This window comes from Dasypus novemcinctus, chromosome 2, assembly GCF_030445035.2.
Source record: "Dasypus novemcinctus isolate mDasNov1 chromosome 2, mDasNov1.1.hap2, whole genome shotgun sequence".
NCBI classification, from domain to species: domain Eukaryota; kingdom Metazoa; phylum Chordata; class Mammalia; order Cingulata; family Dasypodidae; genus Dasypus; species Dasypus novemcinctus.
The window spans coordinates 158,007,427-158,034,455 of record NC_080674.1 but is presented as its reverse complement, the minus strand read 5'-3'; the positions used below and the strand labels follow the sequence as shown (position 1 = coordinate 158,034,455).

Below are 27,029 nucleotides of genomic sequence, written 5' to 3'. Positions count from 1 at the left end.
ATGACTCCTTCCCAGAATAGGACCCTGAAACAGTTTTAAAAGACTCAATGAATCATGGGAAAGTTTTTCCTGTTAAAGATGATTACATATTATGACCCAAATTAATGATTCTTTACATTTGGATGGTGCATAAACAGTTCATTGTGCCTTCACACATTACATGTCATTGGATTCACACACAAGTCTGTGGTGGGTATTACCATCAACTATATTTTACAGAGGAAGACACTGGGTCTTAGAGAAGTTGGTGAATTGTCCAGGATCTCTGAACTAGTTAATGTGCAATCTAAGTCTTAAAGACATGTTCCTTGATTCAGGGCTCATTTTCTGCAAGAGTGCCATTGATCAGTATGGCATCAGCACCAGTTGTCTTAGTTCCTTTATCCAGACCATCCTTCTACTGTGGACCTGCCAGGTCAGGCTCCAGACTGGACAAAGCCAGAGAAAATTATTCACCTGTCTTAATCAAAAAGACTTAAGCAGGACCATGTCCTAGTAATGTAATACTAGGAAATTACTTTCTTGAGAACCTTAAATTTGATGGTGCAGCAGGTTGGGCTAGTGAAAGAGCAAGCCAAGCATCTGTTGGGAATATACCTGGTCTCTGTTGGAAGTTGATTTTTCAAGGTTTCTAGGGGGAAGCTCACTGGCATCCTGAAGGATAGGATTGAAGGAACCTATGGATATCTTAAGTATCCAGTGATGCAGAAGCTGGGCTATACTTGAGACATTGGCCATGATTCCAAGTCCAGTTTGATGGGTCAATAACTAGAGATATCCATGTCTAGGGGCAAACTTAGCTAGTGGTATTATCAGCTGCATTGTAGTTGTCCAAAGAAAAAGCAGCATATTGTACTTCTCATTATGCCAAATATTAATAATCAGCTTATCTTGAATCAAGATTTCAGCAAAACATTCTTCATTTATGCCCTTTAATAAAGGCTACAAAAATTTGTGAAATGATAATTTCTGATAGAGCTATTCCATAACTCTATGGCAAGACCACTGGCAGTGCCTCTTGATTTTGGGGTTCATGGGCTGGAAAGTACTATCTATACCAATAATCAATATAGAGCCCATGACCCAGAAAGGCCGGGTGACAGAGAACTCAACATTTATTGTAATGAATAAACAGAAGCTGTGGTGATGAGTGGTCAGAGATAGAGATTATGATGTTTCCTAGGGTGCACAGTGCAGAAAGTGTTTTTAAGAACTTGAACTCTGCAGACAAGCAGAGCTCTTAGTCAATCATAGCTCTACCATATCCTACTCATTTGGATGACATATTTGTACTCATTAAGCCTCGTTTTTCTTCAGTGAGAAGAAAGCATATTCATTCATTTACTTATCAATTTTTTTTTTTGAGCTCTTAGGTTTCAGAACACCTTCTTCAAGCAGTTTACTAAAGTAATGTTATTAAAAGTCCCATATTCATAGAATGGTTTTGTGAATTAAGTGAAAACATGCTTAAAGCATTTAGTGTAGGACCTAGTATAAGGTTTTTTTTCAGTTATTATTAGTGAACTCAGTAAGTACATAAGAACTTCCTTAAAAATTACCAAAGGGTTCTTAATTAGACTGTTGCCCTAAGAGCTGTATCTAGGACAATTGAAGGCATAACTAATATGGGCATCAATCTAAGCTTGATAAAGATAATAAATTTTTGAAAGAGTTCCCCACTAATGACTACCTTAGGAAGCAGTGAGTTTCTTATCTTTCAAGGGGTCCAAGAAGAAACTTCATAATATCTCTTAGATATTCTGTAAAGACAATTCCTGCGGTGAGTTCATTGATGAGGATTGTAACCAACAATCCTCTAATTTTTTTAAACAATATTTATTGAATACTTCTGTACTATGAATATTTTAAGCAATCATGTATTAACTCATTTAAAACTTACAAAAATTCTATGAAGTAGGTACAAATAGAATACCGGTGAACCTGGTAAGGAAGAAATCTGAACCTAGGAAATTAATAATATGCCCATGTTCACACAGCTGGCCACTGGTGGAACTGATAAATCTTACAGTAACCCAATATAAAAAATAAATAAAAGGAGAACTTCTCTGAATTGAAGTGGAGTAGAGGATTCTGATTCGTTGGGTGCTCTTTTTCTTCCTATGCTATTGTGACAACCCCAGAGAATTCCTAGAATTTTCTAGAATACCATTTTGAAGATCGCTGGTCTTCATAAGTGGTTCTTCAATGCCAGTATCTGGTTCAGGTGAGAATTTTAGTCATTCCAAGGCAATATGAGAAAAATAAGAACCATTACTAAGAAGAATGGTATAAGCCTGCAACTATTTCATGAGAAATCTTATTATAAATATTTCCTCTCTTTTTGATCATAAAATGTCTTTTATGAAATAAATTATGAAAGGAGATAATTTTATCAATGTATTTATTTAAAAAAATTGCAACATTATATTGATCTTTCAGTGTTTAAATTATTTTTAGTTTTCTCATTAGTCCCTGTTTTAGGGAAGTCATTGAGAAGAGTAGAAGAAAGGATTTGGGAAGAGAGAAAAAAAGACAGAAGCTAAATGGATACATCCGTATGGCTTAACATTAAGTAAAATGGTATAAGAAATTATATTTATTACATTACTGCCAGTATGTGAAAACTGTATCTATATATATGGGTAAGAGATAACATGACATGACAATTCCTAAAGATTGTGATTTTTATCTTGTATTTCTATCATTTTTACTCTATTTTGCAATAAATAAGTATAAAAAAGAAATTGAATTGGCCTGTGAAACCCAATAATCTGTGAAGTGGGTGAGGTCCCTTTTTTGACCAAAAGTTTCTTCAAGAAGATATTCTTGATTCTTTGGCTTGCTTTTTATGGAAACTTTCAGAAGGAAAGTGGAAGTATTCAGATTGTGTTAACTGGCAACACAATGCCCTCCTCCAGCCTACTGCAGTCACACTTTTCTCTGTAGAGTGGGTACATTCAATATGAGCTGGGTTCCTGGTCAATTTAGGACTGTTTTAGAAAAGTAAGTTCTTGTCCTTATTAAAGAAAAGTGTCCAAGAGGTCTTTGGATGTTGGATAAGAAAGAAAATGCCTCAAAGGCTAATGTATTCATGCTTTTTCACTTGGTAATTTTCCCAAATTAAGACCCCATTTATACTTGAGAACACTGACTTCTGTTTTCCTTATCGCCCTCTTTTCTTTATTTTGTTATATACCATACATACAAAAGAGCATATGCAATACATATATACAGTTAAACAATAACTATCATCCAATTGAAGAAATAGCACAAGAGCTATTTGAAACCTTTTATTATATATGCCCCTTCCCTGATTTTCATTCTTTTCTGCTACTCAGGCTGCCAGTTCCCACCAAATTCTCCCTGGATCTTCCTCTACTCTAGCAAGGATACTAAGGCAACCACAGACTCTAGAAATATTTCTCCATATATGGAGGAACTAAGTTGGTTCTCCTGTTCCCTACCCTTTGTTATACAATATTGGTCCCTTCTGTTAATTTCAGGCAATGCAGAATTCTGTGTGGGGATCTTTGTGCCATTAAGATCTTTAACACATGGCTGTAATCAGTTTGAATTCATGCATTTCATTTAGAGTCTGTTTTGATGTTTTATGCCTTGATAATTTAAAAGTTAAATGCACCTACTATGTGTCAGACAGGGAAGAAACAAATACCCAATCATGCAAAAGAGCAAAGCTCCTGCTCTTGGAACTTAAAACTATGTTTTTCCTTTTTACCTAAAATGAAGAGAATTTTTAAAGTATCCACCAAAGGGTGTAATTGGGGAAGCGTGGGGGTGGGGGTGGATATTTTCCTTTCATTTCAGTGAAACCACTTTGCTTAAGTCTGTCCCTGTAACAGTGATGATCTGTTTTAATAGGGAGGTTCATGATATTGTATCTCAGGTCAGGCAGGACTTGGTTGTGGTAGGCTGAAGTTGGGGAGAAGATCAAGAATGGCCAAAACCTAAATTAGAACCCCTCAGTGTGCCTTAGGAACACACTTATAGTCACAGATTTCTGTTATTATTTTTTTAAATTACCATTTATTGCTTTCTTCTTATGTGCCAGGCACAATACCATGTACTCTATATACATTAATTTGTTCCTATTGGCAAATCAATAAGAAACTGCTAGTGTCCCTTTTGAGAAGCAGGGACTGAAACTGAGGTTGTGGCATTTGCCCAAGGTTTCTCAGAAATGGAAAACCTAAATTTGGCCCCAGTGTTCTCTGTCTCCAAGGCCTTTTCTTAACCACTATATTATACAGCCTTAATGAATAATTTCCATCCGACAGGGAGGACAAATTACCTAAACGGCATGACCACAAGCCTACGGTCATTCAGACAACGTGTGGATCTCATAGATCAATAAAAAATAAACCATGCCCAATCAGGCAGCCAAAACAATGTAGGGAGACCGGGAAGGCAAGCGCCATAGAGACACTGCCCAGTGCTTTTTGGTGTCTGACCCTGGACTTCATTTCTAGAGGTGGTGAAGAGGGAGGGAGGAATGACGCAAGGAGAGCGACCTAGAGGTGTAGAGGTACCGGAGGGGCGGGCCTCTGGGCTGACAACCAAGGCAGGGACTTCAGGCTGGGAATGCAGCAGACCCGAGCTTCATGCGCATGCGCAGTAACGTTCGGGAACTGGGTGCAAGGATAGAATGAAATTCAGAACCCTGGCTTCCTCACTGATGAATCACACAGGGCTCTGAACCTGTTGGTGAGCTTTACAAACCTCACGTCCTGGGAGAAGGCGTGCCAAGGGGTCTGGCAACTGGGAGTGATCGGACAGTTTATTGAATTGTATAGAATTAGAACTCCAGTAGTCCTTTCCCTGTGTTTAAACAGGAGCGCTTAAAAAACTTTATTTTATATTGATGTACTTTAATGGTTATCTTTAGGATTTAAGGTTTCTTTTCTTAAGAAATTCTGAAAACTTAAGCATGTGTCCACGTGGATGTGTTTTGTTAAATGTATTTATAGGTCTGGCTTCCATTTCCTTGATGTGTACTCTTCCTGTTAATTAACATTCCAACGTTGTTACTTTAACTTAACTTTGTTCTTTGAGAACAATATGAGTTACTTGTTCTTGAAGGACAGCTTTATTGGGTTTGGTCATGTTTGCTTCACTTGAATATGAGAAAGAACTAACAATGAAACATACAGGGAGGTTTCTTATTTGAATAGGCTTCAGTTCTAACAGACAAGTTTTGGCAGTATATTCAATTGCTTTTATCTTATTTGTGTATCTTTGATTTTTTATTATTTTTGCAATTCTGTTTTCATGTTACAAATGACAAGGATTTTTCAAGGCAGTCTTGTAACCGATGAGGTTAGAGAACTGGAATGTAGTGAGGACTTTCAGGCTGTGGGATGTGCCAACTGGGTAATTCCCCTCCCCCGTCTCTTGAAAAGTATTTATTACCCTCTATTTTTGATGTATCTGTGGATTTTAAAATTGTAATCAGACTTCGGGTTGTACAAGCAGTTGCTAACATTTTAATGACAGATCTGGATAAGGTGTTGGCACTTAACTTCGGGGTTATCTGGGGTAATACACCATGTTTTCCTTGTTTATCTGTAGATACAACCCAGATTCGTTTTAATTAAATTTAATTCAGCCAGTTCATAGAACATTAACTGAACACCTGTGCCAACTGTGAACTCATAATACAGCAGAGGAGAAAATAGTTATAGGCTTACTGAGAATATAATATGATGCGTGCTGATTTAGGAGGAACAGATAGATAGCAGAAGCTTTTTAGAGATGATGACATTAGGACTGAAGCTTTTAATGATGAGCAGAAATTGGTGAGCTAGAAAATTGGGAAAATAATTGCAGGAAGCGATACCAGCATATGCACAAGCATAGAGTGCATGGAAGGTTCTGAGAGTGGCGACCAACTTGGGGCTAAGGGGAATTGAGAGTAATAAGAAGGGAGAGAGAAGTCCAGTTCTGATGGTGTTGTAGGTGGTGAGAATAACTAAAGCAGTTTTAGCAGGGGAATGATGAGACTAGAAACACCACTCTGGAGGCAGTTTGACAAGGGATTGCAGGGACTGGGTGGTTTTTAAAAAGGATAGGGAAGAGGAGTGGTTGACAACCGGCAGACAAATATCTGATCTGGGTCACTACATTGCAGCCTCCTGCTATTCTCTTTTAGAAATAGTGCTTTTCACCTCTTACTCTGTGACCGTGCCTTCCCCAGCCCCACCCCAAGACACACACTATTTTCCTTTGCCTATCTTCTACCCATCATTCAGGTTTCTGCTTATAAGTCCCTCCCCAGGACAGTCCTTCCTGATCCCCCAGTGACACTGCGTGGTAATATGTCAATATCATTCTTCCTCCCTGGGCTTAAAGTCCCATGAGGAAGGACTTTTTAAATTTTTTTGCTCCTGGATATATTTCTAATATCTAGCAGAGAGTGGACATTTAATAAATATTTGGTGAAAAGATGAATGAATGAAGTCATAGTCGATATTTTCAATTTCTTTTAAGAGTCTCTTCAAGGAGTGTTTTTAAGTGGTCTTATTGATTGCCTTGTATCTTTCAGAAAATAAAGAAAGAAGAGAATAAAAGGTAATAAACAATGACAACAAAACACATACCTACTTGAAATCTTTGGAAACTGGTATAGGTCACTGTAGTGAGAATTGTGATTCTTGAATCTCTGATTAAGTTGAGACCAGAACACAGTTCAGAAGGGCATGAATCTATTTTCTCTCTTTCCCTTTTTGCAGAGAACATATAATTAGGTTTTCATGTGTTTCATGCGTGAATAATGTGACTCCAATATAATGCAATGGAAATGTTGCTTAATTTTAATTCAGCATTCAGTTACATTAAACATATTTGTATAATGTTAGTTCTACCCAAGATGTTGAACCAAGTGTGGCAAATTTCCTCCACAGAATATAAGCTCCAAGAGCATAGGGCCAAGTCTACTCTATTAATACAGATTGATTGAATAGATGCACAACTGGATTACAAAGATAGCAAGGCATATGCTTTGCTCTTTAAAGAACTTGTGATATAACTGTGGAATAAGATAAGTTTCAGGTCCTAGATCTGGGGACAAACCCAAAGGAAAGAAAAACATGGGAAACAGCAACTAACTTGTATGTTATAGGTTGAATTGTGCCATACCACCCAACAGTTATGTCTGAATCAAGTTCTAGTTACTGGTACCTGTGAATGTGACCTTATTTGGAAAGAGATTCATTATAAACACATATAGCTATGTTAAATGAGGTCACACTGGCGTAGGCTGGGCTCTTTATCCTATATGACTGGCATCCTTATAAGAAGAGGAGCAGAGACACAGTGGAGAGAAGACCCTGTGATGACAGCAAAAGAGACTAGCTATGCCACTAGCCAAGGAATGCCAAGGATTGCTGATCCTCACCAGAGAGCAGGAGGGAGACATGAAAAAGAATCTTTCCTACAGACCTTAGAGGGAGCATGGCCCTTCTGTCTCCTTGATTTCAGACTTCTAGCCTCCGGAATTGTGAGACGATAGATTTCTGGTTTTTTAAGGCACTCAATTGTGGTACTTCTGTAAAGCAGCCCTAGCAAATGAAGACTTTGGATAACTTTACCAGCCATGTTCTACCAGTCATTTTTAGAGACTGGCCTTCTGGTAAGGAAGTCAGAGAGCAGACTTCATCCTTTACAGCTCTCAGTGTCTTAGCCACGGAGGACATCTAGTGAAACTGTATTTCCGAATTCTTGTTCCTGAAATCTCACTCTTATCTGCTTCCATTTCAGGAATACCTAAGAACTAAATAATGACTAGAGCATGTTTTCCTAGCCTAGATAAGAGGAAGGTCTCATCATTAGGGCTTTTGATTGTCTGGTTCCCAACTCTTGGTTATCAAAGACTCTTCCCTCCCCCATGATGTGGCACCAAGGTGGACTCTTAGTCATCAACTAAAATTGAAGGAAATCTAAAAGATTCAACTCCCAAACAAGATTTGGACATATTTCACTTAGGTCTACTTTATTCTACAAGCAGATTAAGATGGGCTAATAAGATTAGATAATGTGGCTTAGATTATATGGGAAAAGGAAGATTTCTCTTGTGAATAGATGCTTTAAAAGATATTTCAGAATCACAAGATAGCTTCAACACTTTCCAAAACGTACAAATTTAAGTGTGCTGTTATTTTTCCTGTGGAGAGAAAATAGCAAGAAATGAAAACTCTTAGGCCATAGGCATTTCATTAGCATCCAAACTTCACCAATGAACTCAAAAAATGTATCAAGCCTCTCCAATTTTTGACGTTTTTAAAAAGAATGACTGTAATTTAGGAGTATTTTAGTTACTGGTGTTAATTACATCACAATCATCTTATTTCCCTGAAAACGTGATTTTTAATTTTTTTTTTATTTAAAGGAGGTATACATTTAGAAGCTACTTTTCCTAACAGATGGTAATTTTTCCTCTTAGGAAAAGAACTGGAACTATTTGTTGTATGAAATATATGCTTGTTTTCATGTCTTTGTATTTTGGAAAAACTTAAAAGGAACTCTGTTTCTTTATATTCTAGTATATCATTCAAAATTTCATGGTTTTTGAGCTGATATTTTATCTTAGGACTACTTTTGGCCATTTAATTTTTTAATTTAAGTTTTACTGTATCTCTACTGTATATCTTGTTGAGAAATCATACTCTGAAATAGAACAAGGACTTTGGATTTTTCAGTCTTGCCCCTTTGTACCGATCATTATGGAGCTCCACCTTATCAACCTGTGCTGAAGGTGAACACTACACAACATGGCTGATTCTAGCAGATGTGGGCAGGCATATTAGGGGTGGATTTCATTATCCCTAGAAATGATGGGGCATGTGCTGCAAGACTTCCTGGTGACTTTTGTAGTGGGAGTTTAAGCACTGGATTAGTAGATGGACATAGAAGTACACCCTTAAGGTTCCTTTCCTCTTGAATATTCTAGGGTTGGTCTTATTCTTTCCTGCTGCCAGGATATATAAGGGTAAAATGACAGCAGGGACTCCCCAATCCTATAAATTTGGTGAGTTCTATCCCGTAGAGTCAATGTCTGATGATTCATATATTCCTTATGCTTCAAACCATGTCTAATTGAGGTATATTTGTCCTACCACATCATTTGAACATAATATAAGAAATAAAATATTTCAATACTTACGTAACTGCAGAACAAAAGGAGCATTCATTGCCATAAGTTTTACCGTCAGAGCCACAAATTGGGTCATGTATTTCAGGACAAACTCTTTCTTCTCCTGGTGGTAACTTTTTATAATTACTGCAGTCAACCTGAAGAAAACATATTTAAAACCTCAAATCCTTCATCCAAATCTTTATTCCAGGGATTTAGGATTTTCCACTCAAGTTTGAAGGGATCAGAATTCATGTTTCTTGCTCTAGTTCTCTATGTTCTCATATATCCCATATGAGATATATAAGGTATAAAGGATTTCTGTGTCAGGTATAAACTCATGAGTGATAAAATTCTTTATGGTAGCTGGTTAAAGATTCATAATTTATTATAAAAATAGAATTTTTTCCACAATACTGTGTTGATAAAACAGTTCTCAAAACATGTGACACATTCACAGCTATAATTACTACCCTCATGAGAGCACATGGAGGTGTGATCAATTTGATGCATGAATTATCCCTCTTTATTTCTCTCTTTCAGTCAAAAAGTTGTACCTGAACTCAAGTGTGAGATACAGTATAGGGATGGCTACTGACCAGCATCTTTGTAATACAATGTCTGTGGGAAACTGCCAAATGTGTAACATTCATTAACTCTTTTAATTCTTAGGTAGCTACAAAAGCATGAAAGATGGCTTGAACTCAAGCCTGATTCCAAAGTTCATATTCTTAACCCTGTTATTTTCCTTAATAGATTTAAAAGAAGACTCAAAGAGGTGAAGAGAGTTGCCCAGACCCCAGTATCACACAGCTAATTAACAGTATAGCTTGGGCTAGTACCCAAATTACCTGAATGCTGGTTTAAAGGTTTTGCTACTATACTAGATTTTCTCAAGAATAGTCATTTTTACTCTGAGTCATAAAGAAAAGGTTAGATCAAAATCCTCATTCTCTAAGATAAAGAACACAAATATATATGAGCCATTTGAAAATTAAAGAATCATGGCTTGCCTTTATTGAGCTTCACTAGGTGCACAGGTTTAATCCCTGTCAAACACCATACCTTAATCCTTGCAATAATAGAAATTAAATGCTGTTGCCAAGGCCAAACAATTGCAGTGCTGCAATTTGAACACAGAACTTTATAATCCAATGCTTTTTTCTACCACCTGCATTTTAGAAAATTATAAGTTTTTAAAATATACCAATTTTGATACTCAAAAAAGAACCTACATATGAACATATTTAGTTAATTTACAGTATCAAATATTTCCCTGCTAATACTGGCTTAGAAATTCCATGAAAGTAGAAATTTTAAACAAGGATGGGTGTACTGACCGCTTTCCTCTGTTTGACACATTCTGCGTCTGAAGGAAAAAGAAAGATGAGAAAATTGAATTAAAATCTGGAAGTAATAAATCCAGTTAGGAAAAATATCTGTGACATATGTTTCAATTCTTAGCTTATATTAAAAATATGAGGCTCTTTACTAAATTGTGTGTCAGAGTAATGTCAATTGTGGAATATTTTAATGCAGATCTTTGTTTCTGTTTGTTTGTTGTTTTTTTTTCCTTCTTTGAAGGGGGATTATAATGTACCCAAAAGGATGAAAAAGTTTTCATAGCAATATTTGTCTTATTCTTTCTTACCTCATAATCAGGGCTCAGCAGATATTGAAAAAAAGTTTTGTGTTTTTAAAAAAATATATGGCGTTTTTGCTATTATATAGTAGAAATGAGAGACATTTAACCATTTGTTAAAAATTCTGGGGCGATAGATTTCAATTCAATAATGGAAGAAGAATATTACCTAATAACTAATCCTGCCAAACAATGGATTGGGCTTGTAGAAGTAAGGTTCCCATAAAAACTGATATCAGGTGAAAGTGTAGACCCGATGCTCACTTCTCAAGGATCTTACCACTCAAGAAAGTGGTAAGAAGAGAAGAATCTGGCCTTAGGTAACTATTAAGGTCCAGTCAACTCTGGAGATCATATAACTTAGAAATTTCTTAGTTGAGATAGAAAAATGCACTTCAAAAAACTACCCCCTAATGTCTATGTGATAAGAGTATCCCAGAATTATATGAGCAGAATATGCTATGGAGCTGATGGTATCAGGTCAGGGACAAAGAAAGGAGGGAGATACTCACTGAAGATGGTTGCAAGTGCCAGGGCCAAGAGTAGGACAAAGGCTGTTGCTCTCATGGTGCTGGAGTGGCTTATGGCAGGCAGGTGCAGGCAACAAAGTGACTTTGTGGTGTCTGTGCAGCCCAATTGGGTCCTGCCTTATATATTTCAAGAATTGCTGCCTCCAGTGTGAAACAGCTTTTTATAAGAACAGGCCCTAGGGAAAAGGTCAGAAACATCTGCTGAGCCATGAGAATCTTTCCTTGTAAAAGACAGTTGATTGTATATGCCATTTCAATGGCTAATGCGACCCAATAAAGTTGACATTACTTTCCTGTATTGCTGCCTTACCTCTTTATATGCTTCAGTCTTTATGGGTGCTGTCACATTTGTTATACAATTTGAACTCATAACAAATCCATCAGTTATAACCGTTTTATTTTACAGATGAGGAAGCTGAGTCTCCCTGAAGGTAAGCAGTTGCACTAGGCTTACTGCATGTTCTCTACCATACTACCTTTTCTAGCAATACTGAGTATCAACACTCAAGTACTGACACAGAGGAAACAAGTAGTGAGTGATCCATGCTCTTTACAAGGGGACTAAATTTTCTAAGAAACCATCTCTGGGAAGGTGGTGTAATAGGAGGGAAAATGTAAAAAGAGTTCCTCAGTAGCTTATTTTGAATTAAGGTAGACTCTTCATCATTCTCCCTAAAGTCTACCAGATAGAGAACATTTATTGAGCTAATACCTATTATGTTCTGCTAGTGTTGAAGGAGTCCCTGATGTCAATGTATTATATTTATATTTAGAATATAAAAATGAAGACTGATAGTAGAACTAATTAGGCCATAATATGATGAATGCTAAGTAGGAATATGTAGATATTGCTATAGAAACACAGCAGGAGTGTTGGAAGGCTTTCTTAAAAATTTTTTCTTTGAGTTGGACTTTAAAGTAAAATAAGATAATTTCTGGTGAAAATGGAGGGAAAAGGCATTTCAAATGGAGGCACAAACATATCCACAAACAGATGTTTGGAGAATCGTGGATCCTCAGTTCATGTGCAAAATGGAGAATGAGAGAGTATAGGATTGGTAGGTTAGGCAGGGCCTGATTAGATAAGTCACATTTGCCGTATAAAATGGGGGTCCACTAATGGACTCTTTATGGGGAGTAAAATATTGAAACTTGTATTTAGAAAAGCCTCTTTGTGGTTTCTTGGAGGATAGATTTAGAATTGGTGGAGATACCACAGAAGAAAGATAAGTTAGAAAAGCTTGTTCTTGCTTCTACTTACCTCTGAATTAAGGGCCACGGTGAGGGGTTTTGGGGCTTCTCTGGAATCTTGCACATAAAACACAACAGGCTACTTCCCACTGCTGTTGGACATGCTCTTCTCCCCCTAGCTATGTCCACTCCTGACACAGGTCTCAGCTTCTAGGCAGGGTGACCACAGGCTTCCCAGGATGCACTAAAAACCAAGAAGTCCTAGGCAAACATAGACGAGTTGGTTTTTCTATATCAACACATCAGAGTGGCCTTCTATGACAAGCCCATGGAATGTAACATTTCACCACCTGGTTATTGTAAATTGACCACAGTATGTAAGAAGAAATATAGTTATTTGAGTGAATTAAGAAATGAATAGGCTTCAGTTTGTTTAGAAAGCTCCTTGGATGCATTCTTTTAGGAGGTTCAGGTTCACAAAGAACAATCTTTTCTTGGTGATTCATGTCCAGCAACTACAATATATCATTGTTGGGGAGTGGGCTAGAGGTTCTGACTTGAGTCAAAGTAATTCTATTGTAATTTTCATATCTATAATTAGTGGGAAAATTATGGGTTGGTAAGTTTCTTCTCTGGAAGCAATAGAGAAATAACAGTTGCAGATCAAGGAAATAGCAATGCCTTATTTCAAGAAGAAATCACCTATTGAGAATTTTCCATTTGGTAATAGTGTGAAGAAATAGTAATTATATCATGAAAATATAAAATATACTTAATAAAATTGCTTCTAATGGACCCATCTTGGAATCATTACTGACCTACGTGATTTTGGCATCAGAAAGTAGTAATTCATTGAACAAGGTGTACTGAGCGCCTACTATGATCCTGGCACTTTTCTAGGCACCTCATGGGGTTTGCATTCTATTTATTTAGCAAGTCTCCATAGACTTACACTAAAGGGACACTCCACAGGTGGTTAAGAACTTGGGTGCTAAAGCTAGACTATTTGGGTCCAAATCTCACCTTTGCCACCTCATCACTATATGACCTTGAACAAGTTACTTTTCTGTGCCTCAATTTCTTCATCAGTAAATTGGAATTGAGGAAAAAAATACCTCCAAAGTTTTTTCATGAAAATTAAACTAATTAATATATGTAAAATATTTAGAAAACAAGGTAACAAATATACTTTTTCTAACTAATAACTGTGACATATGATCTAAAAGGCATTATTTAATTTATAATACATAAATATTGTTTTTTAATCATCATAGATCATACATCAATTGATATTGTGTTCAGGCTGCTTTACTAAGAAAAGAAAGTTATTCTTAAACCTTGATTAATGGGAGGTTTTTGTTTTGTTTTGTTTTAAGATGTGTAGCTTTGGGAACTTTGGAACAGGAAAGCAGAAGCAATTGCACCTTTCTGTCGTTAATGAGATCCTGCCTCTTGACCCATATCTGCTTTTTTCTCTCTCTTCCATGTGGCTTCCTCAACCTCTTCTGCATAATCTACTCATAGTTTTTGCTCTCATTTATCTTCAACTTTTCCATGACTTCTGCAGTCTCTCCTCTGCCTGACAACCTTTCAACTTCATTTCCCAATGTTCTTCACTTCATTTCACATTATTTCCTGGACTGAGAGTATTTAGTTCTCTAAGATTCCCAAAGAGGAAAACTTTACAGATAATATCATAGATTGATGACAGGCTGACAGGCTGTCCTTCAGTTAGGTCCTACTCCTTTAATGATCAGCCTGGATAAGATGGAAAGTTCGTGGCAAGGAGTTAGGACACACCTGAGTCTGGTTTAGACAGTCTCAGTTTAGACTGTGTTGACAGTAAGATGGGAGTTAATCATAGGACTAATAACATAAACAGCAAAAATAAAATACCAGTAAAATGGGACCTCACTGCTGTCCAGACACTGTGTTAATGTGGTATACATATTATTTATCAATTTCTCACAATAACCCAGGCTAGGAGATATTATCTCTGTTTTACAAGTGAGATTGTGCTTTGAGACGTTCAGGAACTTGGCCACCTGGTAAGAGCTCTGAGAACTGAAAGCCATGTAACTCCAACGCAATGATGATTTTAAGGCAATTATGGTCATCTCAGTTCTTTAGACAGTGGTTGGTGAAAGAGGAGTTTGCGATCTCATACTGGCTAATGTAATATGAAGAAAAATCTGCTTGGCAGTTCAGGTTAGGATCCTCCTCATGTAGGAAGAATTCCTCATCTTCAAGTGGACTGTGACTGCTGGAAATAACACCAGTAATTCTGTGCCCTGTAGCATGTCTAACACAGAGCAACACATGGAGCCTGGAGTAGAAAGGTGGAACCATCTGGGTTGTGAATGACATTGAATTAACTGACTAAGGGGACCCCTACCTTGGACCTTCCTAATGTATGAGGTAATACCTCATTCTTTTTTTCATCTGTTTAGAGTTGACTTTTCTATCACTTGGACTGAAAAGATTCCAACAAAATGACATCCTTTGCTCATTTTTCTATTGGTTGTTCATCTTTTATTTTTGATTCATAAGATGTCTTCATATGCTGAATTTTAGAATATCAATCCTTTGTCTTCCAAACATATTGCAAATATGTGCCCCAGTTTTCATCTATCTGCAGCATACTTGTTTGTAATTTTTATTTTAGTCATATAGAATGTGTATATTTTATGTGTTCAAATACTTTTACCTTCTGAGTTTGACTTATTTTTCTGACTTTCCGTTTAGAGAAACTTTTCCTACCCAATAATTTTCTATATTTTCTTCTGTTTTTTTCATTATTTCAATTTATTGAAACTCAGAATTTGGAAATAACTCCCCAGTAGTAAATGTCTTTCAACAATGTTCAATTTTTTCAAAGCTAAAACATAGTATTATTATGGCCAGGAAATACCAGACACTGAGAAAGAAGTTCAAATTTCTAATTTCCCATAATACAGTTGATTATATTGAGAAGCCTGGCAATGTATCTTAAAGGTAATGGAAGCATGAGTGGCCATAATAATAACTGTGACATTTGAATTCTAGCATACTCAAAATACTGACATAGCTGGTTAAGTTAAATTTTCAGCTCTTCTCACTGACTTGAGTATTAACTTCAGTCAAGTCATGGGAGGTGCCCTTAAAGATTATCTTACTGTGGGACTTCATTTTACACATGAGGAAATTGAAATCCAGAGAAGACAGGGACTTGCCCAAGGTCTGTTTGTGACAGATCCAGTAGAAGAATCCTGGTCTCCTGATTCCAAGTGCCATTCTGACTTCTTATTCCAAGAATCAAGCAACATTTCTCTTACCTATCATGATGATTTCGTTTTGTACCCTTTATTTTGCTCCCTGATCTTTGTCCACAGAGAATTTTTCCATCTCAGAGCATTTGAGGTGTTCCACCTGGAACATTTTCCTGCTTGTCTTCACACATATGGTTCTCTTTCATCTCCAATGTCATTTATCAAGAGATGCTTTCCTTGCTCACCCAATTTAAAATAACTCCCATTTTCCTCACTGTCATATGACCTTGTTTTATTTATTCTCATCACAGCACTGATTACCAATGATTATATACTTATTTGTATATAGTCTACCTCCCATTTCTGGAAGGCAGACCTCAGGAGAAAGGAGCCTTCCTTTTCCGGTTTCCTACCATATCCTGTGTACCTAGCACATTTCATTGCAGGGAGTAAAACAGAACTAATCCAGTATTTAGGATAAATGAGTGGTTCCACATTAGTGAATTTAAACAACAACAGTCATTTAAGTATGCCTCACTGCCATTAAAATAATTTATGGATGAAGTAAGCAATGGAAACTAAGCAATGTTTAACAATTCCATGCCCCTCTCATCTTATTGTTTTCTGAATGACTCAAGGTCATCTTTCAGTAAAAATTCCTGTATTCACTGAGGCTATGAGGACTGCCTTTGCAGAATTCCCTTCAGTGGAGAAGGAGAAGTGATGCCACTTAGAGCTAAAAGAAAACCTTTATCTGCTCCTCCTTAGATGCTGCCAATTTATTCTAAAAATATGCTTTTAAAACCTTTTGATTAACATTTCATTGTTTTTTTTAAATAATGCTTGCTGTAATATTATTACCATAAAATTATTTCTGAAATGAATTTGTAGTTATGGAAACATATCATTCCTTAAAAACATTTATGAGGAATATTCTAGGTGTTATACATTTTTCGCTTTGTACTATTTAAAATGGTTTTTCCTCTGTTAAGCTATTAAAATTACATGCTTGATGGTTTTTTTAAATAAACATAATTATTCAGCAATGAATTGTTAGAAATTAATTGTACTTTTTTACTTGCCTTGTTATTTTTGTATTTTTACATTACTTTAGATTTTTAAAGAGAAAAGGTTAATATATCTAGTTATGAAGAAGAAAGAACTCTTATTGCTATTAAAGTTAAAGGAAAGCCTTATATGTTGATATGAGGTTAAACAGTTTGTCATTCCCAAGAATCTGGATTGCTTGCTTGCCATTGAATGATATTTTTGCTTAAAATAATCGTAGCTATTTAAATAAACATTTTAAATTGCCATAAAAGTGAGATTTTTTTCCTCTTGTATAAAAATAAATAGTAACATTTGAGATGAGACAGACTCTGAGCTGGAACCATGATCCAGGAGAAGCTTAATGGAATAGTTTGTGGAGATAAACAGATAGAATAGAAGGAAGGAAGCAAGTGTTATGGAAATACAGAGAATAAACTAAATCAAGAGGTATCACAACAGAAGATGAATTATGTAATTTTCAAAATGAAAGAAAACACATAGGAAAGTATAGTAGTATATACTTATAATTATTTTGGACATCCTAGATATTACCTCCATTCCAGTCTCACATGGGAGGAGGACAAAACCACTAGAAGAAGCATCTGCGAAAGGTGAAAATTTTGGAGCATTTTATGAGATCAAAAGAAAAGATGGGAGAAAGAGCTAAAATCTAGGATATGCTAGGTTGGAGAAGAAAGTATTGTAGCAGTTTGATATTGTTTATGAATTCCAAAAAGAAATATTGGATTATGTTTGTAAACTGGTCTGTTCCTTTGGACATACTATATTGCGTTAACTTCTGAGGTTTCACTTCTGCTTGATTAGATTATGATTAAGACTTTGGTTGGGTCACATCAGTAGATTGTTGCATCCTTGCCCCCTTGGTGGGCAGAGACTCATGGAGAAACCACATAGCAGGGGAGATAGGTTAGGGTTTTGGGTGCTGGAGCCCCTGGAATTAAACACACAGGAGTAAAACACAGAGGAATAAAGATGCTCTATAGACAGCACAGAGGCCCCAGGAAGAGAGAGAGACTGATAGTGTATAGCTGACTTTGTGGAAAGAACAGAGCAGCTGAGCCCAGAGAGGAATGAGCCCCAGGAGAGAGACAAGGTTTATCCCAGCCTACAGCTAATGGAAGAAGCTGAGACTACGGAGCCTTAAGAGGAAGAGGGAGGATAAACCCTTGCAGACATTGGCAGCCATCTTGCTCCAACATGCAGCAACAGACTTTGGTGAGAGAAGTAACTTAAGCTTTATGACCTGGTAACTGTAAGTTTCTACCCCAAATAAATACCCGTTATGAAAGCCAACAGTTCTGGTATCCCTTTGGCTAACTAATGCAAGTACTAATAGCATACACACTGAATAAGGGAGAAAAATCTCAGGAGACGAGAGCATCAGAGAATATGCAGTTATACAAGATATGAGAATAATATGGGATAAGGGCACAGCTGAGGAAATAGAAAGCTGGGTAATTTAAGCATCCACCAGAAACAAAACAACAACTACATAAAAAACAAAAACTGATTAGAAGTAGACAGCAGAGAAACAAGCTTCTGAGTATCAAGGATAGCTAAAGAGATGGCAGTCGGAGAAGGGCTGAGGTACAAATTCAGCCAAAAGTTTGAAGGAAGTAAAGGAGAAAGTGGGAAGTTAGGCGACTGGAACAACATGGAAATCAAATTTCCTTAGAAGATAGAAACATCTGATAATGTATGAAAGATTGGTTGGGTGCACCAGAAAAGTTTAAAATAGAGATAGAAGAGGAAATACAGATGAAGGTGAAATATAAGAGGATGAGAGGGACTGAAATGATCAGAAGAACATAACAGATCGGAAGAGTCATGCAGATGTGAAAAATTCAGGATGGGGAAATGGTTACACATACAGGAGCAGTTGTGAGCAATAAGAGGGAAGAACTGATGAAAAAAAACAGTTGTGTGGGTGGGAGCTCAGAGCTGAGAAGTGGAGTGCAACCTAAGAGAACCAAAACTCCAAGGCCAGAAGAATCACAGGCTATGAGCAAATATCTGGAAAAGAATCCTTTAGAAAAATGAAAGTGTTTGGAAAGAGGAGCAGGTGATGAACTGAGGACAGCAGAGAGACCAGATATCAGTTGACAGGGTATAAAAACAGAAAAAACAGAGGAGAAACAATGTGTATATTTTATTTAAATTTATTTCAGGAGATCTGTGCCTTCAAAGGGAGGCAGTGGGTGCAGATGAGTCAACAAAAGCAGCTAAAGGAAAGGAGTTGTTCAACTAAGCAGAAACATAGAGAAAACAATGAGGACATAGCTGATGGAGCAGGAAAGAGGAGAAAATGTTTAGGCCACAGAGGACAGAGGGAGAAGAAAGATGAGAGAAAGAGCTGAGAAGTTGTGAGTTTGAGAACATGGGAGTGGAAAACTGTGAGGTAGCCCAGGTGATGAGAGACAGTGGTGAAGTCATTTGGTTCAGGGGAGCAGAAAAAGTAGCAGACAGAGCTGAGAAGGAAGAAGGTACAGACAAGAGGCCATTGGGAAAGGGAGGAGTCACTAGGGAAGAGGCTGAAAATCATGGAGGTGGGCATGGGTGTGTCTCTCCCAGGAATAAATCAGAGAAGAAGAAATAACTAGGTAGAGTGGAACAATTCATAGGAGTCAAGAGAGTTAGGCTGATGCAACTCTGAGAACAAGAATGGCAGCATTTGAAGGCTGAGCAGTTCTAAGGATGTAGGAAGAGCCAAAGGGTCGGGCAGCAGTGGAGCCTGCGGGCACAGGGCAATGGGGGCTTCTACATTCTCTTGAGAGCAGAAGTGATGGAAAGATTGGAATCTGTAAATAATTATTAAAAGCTGCAAAAGTAGGAAAGTGAAAGGAATCAATAGTTTGATGAGATGACTGCTATAGAGAGAAACTCATGAGGAAACAAACAGCTGCAGAGTATTCCAGAATATTATGAAACGGGGGGGGGGGGGGGGGGGGAGGGGGGGCGGTGGGTGGGTGGAGATGCAGCAGGAATGGCAAAAGATGAGAGGGATGTTGAGCATATGGTGATTATTAAGGATGAAACAGCATTAAGAACCTTGGGCCATTCAAGAAAGGAGCAAGGAAGGGGAAGCAGATAATCTTGACAAGTTGGGAAAATTAGAAGATCTGCCCAAACTATTATTATAACTACTATAAATAAATTCAAAGGGTCATTGACTCAGCTGCCCCACAGTATGCTGCTATCTCCCCTCTGTACCTACAGTCTAACTCCTAGAGAATAAACATCTCCCAGTAGTTCAGGTTGCATAGCTATAGTCACATGTAAACTAACCACTTTTCAAGTTTCTCCTCTTGTAGAACCCATTCTTCTCTGGTTGCCTCTGCTTAGCCCTTACTTGTTAACTTCTGGGGGAGTTAATTGCTTTCCTGTCTCTCTCTTTGGCCTAGTTCCTCACTTTCTTTCAATGCTTCTCTTGCTCCTATTTCCTTTTTCACTCCTCTTGCTATGCCCCTTTGCTATTCCATTTGACCACCTGGCCCAGGCTCGTTCAGTTCCCAGATCACAGTATCTCCTTTCTACCTCCTCTTTAACTGCTCCCTCTGCCTCAGATTCTTCCTTATCCTTCTTTTCTTCTTTACAGTTTTCCGTAGTTGACTTGACCATAATCTTACTTGAGATTGTCTTTGAATTTGACCTTTACTGAACTTGACCTTGACTTTTACTCTGATTCAGACTCACGTTTTGTCTCTATTGTCCTGACCGTGTTAGGTGTGTCATGATCTTGGGGACTGTCTGGTACTATGTGGTTTATATAGTTCTCAAACAATAGAATATTTAATAAAGGCATGAGCCAGTGGTGTGTGAGTCCCTTTTCAGGTCAGTTTACTTTTGTGCAGATGGGGAAGCAGCAGCCACCAAAACCACGGATTCCTTCTATCTCCTGGAAGAATCTGTGTGGAGGTAAGTTTTTTCCAGACCTCCTTGTACCTTAGGAGCAGCCCTGTAGAGGCTAGACCATCCTTTGTTAATCTCTGGGTCAAGGCTGTATCTGAGCAAGTGAAGGGAGAGGTAAATGTGGGGAGGAGAAAATGGGGCCACAAAAGTAAACCAGGGCCCAATCTGAGTTACTTATTTCTTGGGTGCTGTGCTCTTTGATAGAGAGTTCTCCAGGGCATTGTGGTCACATAAGCATCCTCCATAGAAATCTAGAACTCTAAGTCCCTCACTAAGAAATACATTTCTGTATTTAAAATAAAAATATATAAAATGATTTTACCATTTATCAATATTGTCAATATTTTCTTGACCCCTAAGCAGTAAGTAGTGGTATCTACATTTTACAGAGATGGAATTATAATCTGAGAGAGCATGTCAAGCAATCTTTTCAGGGCTATAGCAAGAAGGATAGCTGAGAGAGGTAAGAAGAGAACAATTGTGGAATGCTTCTATGAGGAAATGGGCATGAAAATCTCCCTTCTGGGGTTTATTGGTTAGAATGAAGGAACTTTGGGAATGGGACGGGTATAAGAATCTGGTGTGGTCTATGGACTAGTTCCAGATGTGATTGCTGACTAGTAAAGTCTCAGGGAGGGGGTGATGTGTTCACTGGTATTTGTGTATATGTATGGGTGTTTTTTGAGTGTGTGTTTCATTAAAGCCACTTGAGAATTTTTGTACAAAATTTTCTTTTATTTTTAAAGAAGATTTAGATTACAGAAATATTATGTCAAAAATATAAAGGATTCCCATATACCCCACCTCCTGCCCCTCCTACACTTTCCCCCTTAACAAAATCTTTCATTCGTCTGGTACGTTTGTCACAATAGATGAACACACATTGAAGCATTACTTCTAACTATGGTCTGTGGTTTACATTATTGTTTACACTTTACATCAAACAATTTTATATGTTTTGACTATATGTATAATGGCATGTATCCATCATAGCAATATCATGCAGAACAATTCTCATGTCCCTAAAATGCCCCATATTACACCTATTCTTCCCTCTCCCTCCCCTCAGAATCTCAGAACCACTGTCTTTATATCAATGTTACAAGTTCTTCCATTACTAGAATAATTATAAGTCGACTTTAGTCCATAGTTGCATTCCCCTTATGTTTATTCATTACTCAATATGGAGGATTTTAATATGGTGATGCCTACCCTGTATCCGATTGAGAGGGTGCTTAGATCCCATGGGGCAGGTGGATGTCATTGTCTTACTTGCAGTTGTAGATAGTATCAGTTTTTTGGGATGGGCATTGTCCATCATCATCCTTTTGTTAGCTGTCCTCAGTGAGTCCAAAGAATCTGAGAGTCGGTGTTGGCTGCAACTCCACTGAGATTCATAGATTCAGGGCTTGACCAGCATGTGCACAGCCAGAAGACCTATGACTCTGGGACACATATTTAATGGGTATAGTGCTAATTATAGGTTCAGATAAAAGAGGTGTAAGAACCATGTGGAAGAAAATTATAAATGGGCCTTACCTTGGAATATTACTCAGCTCTAAGAAGGAATGAAGTATTGACACACAACAATGTGAATGATTCTTGAAGACCATATTTTGAGTGAAGTAAGCAAGTCACTGAGGACAAATATCGCATGACCTCACTGATATGAACTAAGCAAGTTAAACAGACTCACAGAGCAAACATTTCTCTTGAGCAACAAACTTTGTAAGTTTGTTAGCTTTTTTTTTCCCCCCTAACCTAAGATTTTACATCCTGATTTAAGAAACAAAGAGCAACAGAAGTAAAAATAAACTTAGGGGATTTTTTTATTGAGTTACAAAAAAATAGCTATTCAGTCAGTGAAACGTAAGTTTGAAAAGGAAGCACAACAGTTTTCTTTACCCAAAAATGATGACTCTGAATGGTGCTCTGATGCTCACTCAGCACCTCAACTAAAATGAGGGAAAGGCGGTTAGAGTCTGAGGATTATGTAGGTGACAATGAGGATTTCATCGTTCTGTTCCTATTTCCGTGAAGAAGTGAAGAAGTTAGCATGCTCCTTCATGAAGAAATTGAACTTTTCCATAATTTTTCCTAAGAGACAGATAATAAGATTCATTAATACAAAAAGGAATTTTATAGAATATTAGAACTGAAAGGAGGTATAAGGATCATGAGGTAAAACCTCATTTTACAAATGAGGAAACTGAGTCCTATGATGGAAAGCTCTTGTTAAATGGAGATTCCTACAGAGGCAGGGGCAGAATATGCCAAGTGCAGTGAGGCTCCCACCCACGTGGCTGACTCCACTAATCCCAGAGCCCAGGGTGAACACCCAGTGTCTTAAAACAACAAAGCCAACGGGTGATGATGAAAGGTGAGGTGGCTCGCCCCTCAGCCTCTCCTGGATTTGGCATTACAGAGGAATTCAACCACATTTCCTTTTCAGTGACCCTTAAACATGAGTTAATTTCTAGGTCAGGGGTCCAGACTGTAGACCTGTTGAAGAATCTTCCTTTTTTTGAAATAAAATTTCCTGAACTGGAAAGAAATGTGTAGGCCTGTCCTTCTGGACTGAAGACCTAATTTGATATTCTAACTTGCTAAGATATTCACAATAGTGAAGTAAAAAAACACACAAGATCTAAAATAAGTGGCCAAAATTTGGTGGCCTAAAAGGATCAGGAAATCAACAATGAGCAAAGTGACCTTGATGTAAGACAGTAGTGCTGAATTGGATGTCCTGCAAAAAGGAAGTGACATTTCCCTAGTTAATTACATTGCCCTCAAAAACACAGTGCAGGCCAAATGAAATGCTTAAGCTGAACATGCCTGTGGGATTCTCATCTAAGTTCTAACTATTTTCATTCCCTATTTTAGATGAAAGTAAAATCACCTTTGTGGTAGCTTTATTCCACTTAGAGTTCAGATGTTTAAAACCACTAGGAAATTGGATAAGATAAAGGACCTTCAGCCAAACTTTGCCCAAGAATCAAGCTCAATTGAGGCTATTAAGGTATCATAGAACTCATATAGAATGCTTGTTTTAATTTTTGGGGTGTGCACAGTTAAAAAAAATTGAAAACCAATATATTACATGAATTTTGGGGGAATTCTGCTCATGCCCCTTTCTTTAAACAAGATATAGTGTGGAGCTCCATTACTTAAAGCAGTCAAAAGCTGAAGTAGGGGTTGCAGGCCACCCTACAGTTTCTCCCTTAACTTTTTTAGTGCCTCTGACTCATGACATGTCTCTACAGGACCTCTGGATTGTAGGAAAAACAGTTTGAAAATTCATGGTCTTGTTGACAGACAGGACTGAGAGGTTCTGTGACAGGATGGGACCCACCCAAGCTGGTAGAGGACATGACCCAACCCTGGGCTGACTGTGAGGCAGTCAGTTTTCAATTCCCATCAGCTGCTTCTGGGTGGGAATGAAGCACAGCTTATGGAGAGTTAAGTAGGCTCCTGGAAGGAGGAGGGGTTTGCAATGGAGGACACTGGAAACAAACTTCCCTTTTCTTCCTGGGAAGTACTCACAAGCTCTCAGTACACAAGAGGCATTCATTCCCATAGGTGATGTAGTCAGAGCCACAAACAGGCAAGTACGTGATGGGGCACGGGATGGCCACCACTGGGTATTTCTTATAAATGCTGCAGTCCACCTGTGACAGAAACGAAGAAGTTGCTGATTTTTCTCCCAGCCCCAAGGTAAGCTATGCTCTATTGGACAGACATCACGCATGTCATCCTGGAAGTCCCAGGTCAATTATTCTGAGGCTTTAGCTCCTTGTATTAGTGCTGTCATTAGCATGATGACAAATAATAGCATTACCACCAGCACTTTGATTACTACCACTACACCCATTTAGCAACTGCTGCACATTTCTGTTGCAGGCAGTAAATCTGCATTTTATCTGAATTTTATTTTTTATATTTGCACAACATCTGAATAGGGTAGACACTACTGGGTTCCCTATTTAGAGAGCAGGAAATTAAAGCTTAGCAGGAGAAAGACAACTTGAATAAGATGTGTGCTGCTCAATAGTAGAGTTGAGAATTGACTCCAGAGCTTCTGTAATTAACCATAAGAAACCTGACCTGCCTCTCACAGGTTGCACCTTCCATGAAGAATTTACCAACCTCTCAGATGGCAGCTATCCCTCTCTCTCTCCTTTATATCTGGAATAGGTGTACCGTATATGGTTATTTATATGTATGACGTGTTCCTGCAACTGTGTTTTGGAGAACAGACTCCATTTTTTTTGTTTTTGTCTATCCTCTCGCAGAGGCTCCCTAAACACACTGCATTAATCCTACATATATGCTCCATAAATATTTGTTGAGTAAATGAGAGCCAATAGGAATGGAAATGAAAATTTTGTGCAATGTCCATACTGTACTTACCGTTCTTAAAGACAGACTTGCAGCTTCTGAAAGAGAAATGCAGATTGAAATGTTAAAATAAAGCCAAGCCTTGAAACCTTATTATTTAATATAAGTTTGGTCTTATAGGTTAACAATCAGCCTTAGCACATATCCCATTCTAAATACAAAATTCTAGCTATTCAGTTATTCACTAAAGAAGATGAATGACCAATGGGCCATTGTGTCAGGAAAGCCCTGGGTTCAGACACGAGAGCTATCCAAATTTTTTCCCTTGATTTGCCACTGGATGTTTTCTAGACCTCATTGTGTCTTTAATTCAAACTCAGGTAACAATAATATAAGCAGTATTGCAGTCACAGTTCTAAGAGCTTAAAGCCTCATCTTTAATACACTCTCCCTCCTAATTAAGATAAAGGAAGGTATTGAATACCTTAAAAGTGCTAGATCCTTACCTTAATGAATTTTGTGCCATATAAAAGTTTAATGGAGGACTCCTGGCCTATGGAGATTTGTGTTTTATTTTGATTCTCCTGGATTGATCTAGAAAGACATCCAAGTTCTATATCATTTCACAGAAGAATAGTATCTAATACTACTTAGCATTTCCAGTGTCATTATGGAGTGGTAGAATTACGGAGAAATTAGTTCACTTTTTTCTTCCATAAATGGAAATCAGAATCCTTGAAAGGCAAAAACATTAGCCCAAGTCTGCTAACAACTACATGGGGCCTAAGAGCCTCCCTTCCCAGACTAGGGCCATTTTTATTGCCAACCAGTACACCTTAAAGCCCTACAACCACACGTTTCTCTCAGATGCTCACACCCAATGATGGGTTTTGTGGAAAAAAAGCTGAGTGGCTGCATGGGGCACTGTTCACCCATCACTCACCTGCCCTGCTGCAGAAATGGGCCACCGTACAGAGCAGAAGGAGACCCCCAACAGCCTTCATGGTGGAGACAGCCATGTTGCAGAGGCTGGTCAGAGAAGACACCACGGCTGTGTCGACCATGCTTGAGAGGAGAGGTCCTATATATATGTGAAGGCAGCCTCTCCACCTTTCCTATGAGGTCATCCAGAGCCAGTTCTGACCCTGAGAGGATTTCTGAGCAGATGTCACACCCTGGGTGGTGTTGCAGTCCTTGTCGCTCAATTGCTACTTCCTTTCTGGCTAAATTGATTTGAGGTGAGAAGTATTTTTCTGCCTACCCCATAGGTGGAGGCTATTACTTAGATTCTAAACTTCATAGAATAAAAGAGAGTAAGTATGAGCTGCTTGGCCTAGTTATCACATAAAGGGAAATATCAAATTTTGTTTATTTCACCAAAATGGAGGATATTAACCCGTATTATACAGATTGTTCCTGTGTTTATATTTTACCTCTTGGGAAAATGTTGTTTTATTTCTTGAGACAATAAGAAAATAAGGAAACAAGTGGAAGGAACAGTGACCTCAGTGTCTGTGAGACTTAGAGAAGGGCATTGACATGTCATGATCGACATTTTCTAGCTGTGTTTTCTTAGGTAAGTCATTAAGTCATTTATATGTATGAATCTGTCTCAGTCAGGAAGACCTGGTTATGTTGTGGTAGCACATAACCCCAAGATTTCTGTGACTTAAAACTATACGGGTTTATTTCTTACTTAAACTATACATTTATGGTGATCAGCTGAAGATGCCACATTGCTTTCACCCTGGATCACAAGGGGACAGAATTGTCGCTATTTGGAATATTATCAGTTGTCAGGGTGAAGTGAAAATGCTTTCTTGAGGGCTTCCCTTTATAGCAATTAAAGGTTTTTGCCCAGAAGTGGCACCACTGTCACATCCCCTCATTGTCAGAACTGTCACATGTCCTCACTCAATCTTAGAAATTAAGAAGTGTGGTCTTATTTTTCCCCT

The 27,029-nt window shown here is 37.9% G+C and overlaps 2 protein-coding genes across 2 annotated transcripts; both read right to left on the bottom strand.

Annotated features, from left to right (window-relative positions):
• Positions 1–7,984: 7,984 nt before the first annotated feature.
• On the bottom strand, positions 7,985–12,679 carry SPINK9 (serine peptidase inhibitor Kazal type 9). The gene is made up of 5 exons (XM_004460682.4): positions 12,579–12,679; positions 11,300–11,493; positions 10,486–10,514; positions 9,176–9,303; positions 7,985–8,176 (listed from the first exon to the last, which is right to left on the bottom strand). The coding sequence occupies exons 2-5, from the start codon at positions 11,352–11,354 to the stop codon at positions 8,131–8,133; spliced, it is 258 nt and encodes an 85-aa protein (XP_004460739.1). The 5' UTR covers positions 11,355–11,493; positions 12,579–12,679; the 3' UTR covers positions 7,985–8,130.
• Positions 12,680–22,554: 9,875 nt separating this feature from the next.
• SPINK7 (serine peptidase inhibitor Kazal type 7) lies at positions 22,555–26,078 on the bottom strand. The gene is made up of 4 exons (XM_004460683.2): positions 26,018–26,078; positions 25,147–25,172; positions 24,280–24,404; positions 22,555–22,833 (listed from the first exon to the last, which is right to left on the bottom strand). Exons 1-4 carry the CDS (start codon positions 26,076–26,078, stop codon positions 22,788–22,790), a joined length of 258 nt encoding a protein of 85 aa, XP_004460740.1. The 3' UTR covers positions 22,555–22,787.
• Positions 26,079–27,029: the final 951 nt, after the last annotated feature.